General features: G+C 37.9%; 1 protein-coding gene across 2 annotated transcripts; it reads left to right on the plus strand.

Moving 5' to 3' along the window:
- Window positions 1-1,501: 1,501 nt before the first annotated feature.
- Window positions 1,502-4,530, plus strand: GP9 (glycoprotein IX (platelet)). 2 transcript variants are annotated; one of them, XM_010584420.1, is made up of 3 exons: window positions 1,502-1,584; window positions 2,758-2,761; window positions 3,453-4,530. In XM_010584420.1, the coding sequence occupies exon 3, from the start codon at window positions 3,460-3,462 to the stop codon at window positions 4,042-4,044; it is 585 nt and encodes a 194-aa protein (XP_010582722.1). In that variant the 5' UTR covers window positions 1,502-1,584; window positions 2,758-2,761; window positions 3,453-3,459; the 3' UTR covers window positions 4,045-4,530. The 2 variants fall into 2 exon arrangements, with proteins under 2 accessions (XP_010582722.1, XP_010582723.1); XM_010584421.1 differs by lacking the exon at window positions 2,758-2,761 and having other exon boundaries at window positions 1,549-1,584.
- Window positions 4,531-5,937: the final 1,407 nt, after the last annotated feature.

Raw genomic sequence — 5,937 nt, forward strand, 5'->3', positions numbered from 1 at the left:
AAGAAACAACAGCTCAGAAGCAGGGCTCTACTGCACATCTGCAACATCTGAAACTCACCTGGGTTTCATTTCCAAATGCAGAACACAGCTCAAAGCTTGTCCCCAGAACAACACACTAAACAAGGACTGGCCTGAATTAAATGACAGATCCACCCCACACTAGGTTTCCAAATGTCAACTGCTGTCTTAATTCTAGAGTGTTCATGTTTGGTAGCTAAAGCAAAGGAAAACTTATTTCAATACTATTCCAAAACTTCACATACAAAAAAAACCCGTGAAAACAAAATCCTGTTTTTGTTTTTCTTTTACACAAACATGGCATTCTTTATTTAGATGGACAGACACATGCATATTATAAACTTGTATCATCCTGAATCACTGGCTTTCCAGCCAAATATACAGAGAGCATGTTACGTTTTAAGATGACATATTGCTATTATTCAGCAGTTGATATTCTTCAGCAACTTGAGTGTGAAGAAATTTGCAGGATCATAGTCCTCTTCTGAGCTACACACAGCTTTCATGACTGGGAAGAAAGGCTGTGTATGTGCCCAAGGCCACCCCAGGCCTCTAGGCTGTGCTGATTAAAGGGAGCCATGCTAACCATGACAGTGAGCCTTTCGCAGAGCACATTCCCTGACTATTCTGGAATTCATTTCTAAACTCCAAACCAAACTAGGACATTACAAAGAAATTATATTCCACAAAATATCACAAGAACCAAAATAGGAATTGATCCATTGATCCACACATGTGTACCCTTCTTCACATTCAAGGTTGTGTCAGGGGCACCTACCTGCCTGAGTCATTCTGGCTCACATATTTCTGCACTGCTCCACATCACAGTGTACGGGTTGCTCTTAGCCTCCTCACATAAGATAGGTTCTCCAAATCCCTGATCATCACAGAAACCTTCTTTTCACTTGTTGGCTTAATCTTTTTTGAACATGGGTGACTAGAATGAAATACTGTATTTCAGGTGACTTTTCATCACTATTTCAATGTAACGGCATTTATATTTCTCTATCCCTTAATGATCTCACCTGACTAACGTAAGTTATTTCAATGCTCTGGTGTGTTTTTACAAATTTTACTTAATCAGTGGAAAGGCAGATATCAAACACACCTGGTTTTGACTAAAACAGAAGAACTCTATTTCATGGGCAAACTTGAGCCCCCTTGTATCTTGCTTAGGCTTGCATGTGTCAGTAGTTGAAGCTCAAGCTAGCTTTTATACCTGCAGATTATTACAGCTGAGGAAAATATCCCACCAGATTTCAGATGAGTCTTTTTAGGTTTTCCAGACATTCAGGTTTAATGCGAAAAATATATTAGCAATAAAAAAAAATCAAAAGCATTTCCTCTTGTCTGCAGAAAATACAAAAATGCCCCAAGCACTATATGCTGTTACACGTCAACCATATATAGCATCTTCCAATGGGAATGGCTTCCTATCACGTATAGGAAAAAGCTCATCTTCTTTAACACATTTCCTTAGTGACTCTCTTAAAAAGTCAGCTCCAGTCGCTATACATACTCCAACACTTTGCCAAGCAGAGGGAAAGGAATCAAGAGGGAATAAAGGTAAGTGTCAGTCAGGCATCTCACCAACTCCTCCTTTCTGCATTTTTGCCACAGTTCTTATTTCTATTTGATTCCAAATTTTTTGATGTCTATATATTAAATCAGAAGAGATCCTCTTTTCTATAGATATTGCTTAATTTTTTTTCAGTCAGATGACATAGTCTGTCCTTTTAAGATGTCTACTTTGAAAAATAACAGACAAGTATCTCGATTCAGACCAAAGATATTCAGATTAACTTCTTGCTAACAAAGACATAGGAGATTGTTAAGATTAATATTTCAGCTTCTCTGTGCTGTTTATAATTTCATGTAACATTAATTCAATTCAAAATATAGGAATGTAGTATTTAGATCAGGAATCTAAAACTGTCTAACTTTATTTTGAGAAGCTAATTACATATTTTTTGTAAGTAAATTGAGGCAAATTAATTTAAAACAAAATCAATCCATTTTTCCTACAATTTTAGTCTTTATTAAATGGAACTTCCTAGAGAAAAAAAAATAGTCTCAGCTTATTTTAAGTTTTTAAAAGGAAAACCTTTTTTTTTCAGTTCTAAAATATCTCTACACTTGAAAACATTATTTTGAAGAAATTTTTTTTCCAAATTCCATTCTATATTAGTATAATTTAAGCTCCTTATCACCTTCAGTATGTAAAAACCTCTTTTACTCTGTATTTGTTGCTGTTAATAGGTCTGTCCTACGTGCTTGCTATTTCTCAGGCTTTGTCCAGTCCAATTTTAAAATCATACTCAATGTGCTTCTAATGCTTGCCTGCAAACAGTTATATAACTGTTTTCACTTTCTTCAGTTAAAAAGGAATTTTCTTTAAGTGTATAGTGTATAAAACCCCAACACTTTTTTCAGGTTCTGCCATTGGCCCAGTAGTATCCAAGGCAATATAGAGTCAGGTATTTTTGATTCGATACTTAATTACTTACTGCAAATGAATTGGAAAAAAAAAAAAAAAAGAAGAAAATATATTTTAATTATGAGATGTACTAAAATCATAAAGAAAGATGGTTACAAGATTGGAAATTCCCCAACCTGTGCAAGGGAGTTTGTATTTCAAATTCCAATCCAGTCCCAAGGCTAGCTATGTATTTTTAAATGCAGAGAAGTAGTAGGAAATACAGGAAGGGAATAGCTTTAGAGGTTTTAAACTGCAAACAGAAAGGTTTAAAATGGAAGTCTAGTGGGATCCACTCTACAGAACTGGGAATGACATAGCAAAAGGGATAATTACCTGCTAGCCCAAAGCATGGTTATTTAATCCCTAAAAGACAAGCAGTACAAGATATGCAAAATTTCCAATTCTCTATTCATCCAAATCTTAAACTGTATGTTCTCAGAGATGCATGAAGCTACAAGGCAGCAAAAAAAGAACTTTTTGCCACATAAAAATACATACTTCTTTGTTAGAATCTTCATACTCTCAGAAAGATTTTTAGACATTTACAATTATTCAACCTCTTAAACTCAATTTTGAAAACTGACTTCAACACTCAATTTTAACACTAGACCTATGAAGATACAGAAATGGAACCAAAATCTTTGCCTAAACCTAACTGTTTTTACCACTGTCTCCTGGTGACATTCTGTTCCAGAACTTTGAAAAACAATATATTTCATACAATTATGAAGGAAATGCAATGAACTAGAGACAAAATGGAAGCACTGTGCTCTCTCCCAGTTGCACTTACGCTACTTTAATGTCAGGAAGAATGGCTCTGTGGGAAATACAGAAAGCTAAAGATTTTCTTCCAAAAACCTAAACCTCACGAGTAATCCTAAAAAAGAAATAGCTGCATTTAGAAATGTGGTAATGAATCATACTTATCAGATTATTATTCTTATTCTCTGGGTAGCTGAAGCATGAACAAGACAGAATTCATCAGTGTTGCAGGATTTGCCATATCATTGCTGTTCCACATGACCCAAACTGAAGTCTGTCCTTCAACCTGTAATTGTAAGTCACTGGGTGAAATGAAGGGCTTGCACATAGACTGCAGTTCAAGGAAGCTAACGGAAGTGCCTGCCTTGCCCGTTAACACCAAGAGGCTTTATCTGCAGAACAACAGCCTGACCTCGGTTCCTCCCGGTGCCCTGGACAGCTTGCGCAGCCTGGAGGAAGTGAAAATATTTGACAATCCTTGGAACTGTGACTGTCATATTCTGTATCTAAAACTCTGGTTAGAAGACGTCTCTGCACCCTCTCTTGCAAACATCAGATGTGCAACCCCAGCACCCTTGAAGAAGAAGCCCTTGAGCCAGCTGACTGGGAATGAGCTGGGGATTTGTAAGAGGCTTCTCCCAATCAAGTGTCTTGAGTTCTTTTGGCGAGACCTCATTTTAATTGCTGGAGCAATAACTACACTTATTTTAGTAGCATGGGCTCTGAAATTCTCAAAAAAGCTGGTCTGCCAAATAAACCTAAGCCAATATGACTCTAGGGGCTGACCCCTGGGGAGGCATACCTCCAAAAACCACAAGATACAATGAGCTGTTCACTACCACTAGCTTGAAAAGAAATGTTAAACTATTCTACCACAAAAAAGCACAGGCACTGACAACACTAGTTTTACTGGTGAACATGCTACAAACAGATCCCAGGGCTCAAAGTCTGGGTCTTCAGACTTCTAAATTTTTTAAAATCATTTAACTTAGCATTTTTCCACTGAATTCTCAGCTCTTATAGCAAGATTTACATCCCCAAATCCTACACTTTTTAATAGATGGAGATGAACACTGATTGTACTATTTTAGCAATTCTTTTCTCACTCAGAAGCTGTGTGAGTTTGTAACGTGTTACTGCCTCACAGTGTCCCAACGGTAGGACCATTCTTGGGTGCAAACAAATTCAGCCATCTCTTCCTCAGGTGCAGGAGTTTCCTGCCAGCAAAACCACTATGATTATATGGCCAGCCACTGAATGTATCCCTTATTGAATATGTTTAAAGATGGACTGGTAATGAGAATATAATCAGTAAAAATAATTTAAAATATTGTTGAATTTCCTAGAAAGTGAACAATAAAAAAGCATTCTATGTGAAACTGAAATAATGGATGCTTATTGAACATTCATACTCACCCAAGTTTAATGTCTTTCACAATTCTACACATTTCCCATTAAAATCCTAAGAAACTTCCAGAACTTGTCTTTCAGTTTTACTACTGACGTTTGATACACTGGATTTTATGCAACAGCTTTGAAGAGGATGGACTCTCTTCCCTTCTCTTCTAGTGCCCCCCATCCTCATAGAAATATTGTTGTAGTGACTCAAGCATATTGTTTTCCCCTTAACTTGATTATTCACAAGACTCCAAGAACAGCAATTCATGCTGTGACCCCATCTGGTCTGGTGAAGTTAGGCTAGTTAGATGGGAGATCTCTGAAGGTCTTCTAAAATTAATACTACTGTTGGCAGTTCAATTTAAGACGCATTTTGCAAATGCTCCTCCTAGCCCCAAACCTGAGCTAGGTATTAGAGGTATGCTGAAGACACTAAAGACTGCTTGGCTCTTTACCTAGCACCTTGTCACATGAGAGGAGTTCCTTATTAAAGCACATAATATCCCTAGCAAACCTGGTGGTTAGCTTTCGTCTGACAGGTGGTTTTGCAATTACCATGTGCTGTCACTTCTATAAGATGAGACTCATTCCTAGCCACAAACACCCAAATCAGACAGCAGTTCACAGGGATATTTCCAGGTCCCTCTTGCCCCTGCCAAACCACTTCAGCAATATGGAGTCAAACTGTCAATGCTGACAGCTGGTGACATTCTCAGACAGTTTTAGAAGAGACATGTTACTGTCTGTAACATATCTTCACTGTTGGTCCTCTCTCTTCTGCACTAGCAGGGAAAGGCCAATCTGAGACATCACCACTTGTCAACCTAAATTGATTCCAATTCAGGATGAGTCACTTGCCCCTCTCTGTGACACAAGGAATGGCCACTGAGTACGGTGGAACTGCTGAAAGAACCTCTGAAGTGCAGATAGATTTGGGGAAAGGACACACACCATGGGTAGAGGGTTACACAATTTAGTAATGAAGTGTAGCATGGGGCTTTAGACTGAGAAAAGGAAAGGGACAGTCAGATGTTTTCCCTGTAAAATAATTAATGATCTGGGAGACAACATGCCCATTGCCATTCTAAAGTCTGCAAATGATACACAGTGGGGAAGAAGAGGGAAGTCATAAACGTGAAGAATGGTAAGTTACGTGGAGTGCCAAGCAATTGAAAGCAAGATTGTACATCTAGAAACAAAAGATGGGTTAAGGACTCAATTCAGAGAAGGCAAATAATCTGGTAATCATGATCTCCCATATATGACATTGCAGCAAAGGG

This window comes from Haliaeetus leucocephalus, unplaced genomic scaffold, assembly GCF_000737465.1.
Source record: "Haliaeetus leucocephalus isolate CR32 unplaced genomic scaffold, Haliaeetus_leucocephalus-4.0 Scaffold984, whole genome shotgun sequence".
In the NCBI taxonomy this organism is placed as follows: Eukaryota; Metazoa; Chordata; class Aves; order Accipitriformes; family Accipitridae; genus Haliaeetus; species Haliaeetus leucocephalus.

What these genes read in the sequence shown, in the direction of transcription:
- GP9 (XM_010584420.1), top strand. Translation starts at nt 3,460, where the DNA reads ATGAACAAGACAGAATTCATCAGTGTTGCAGGATTTGCCATATCATTG.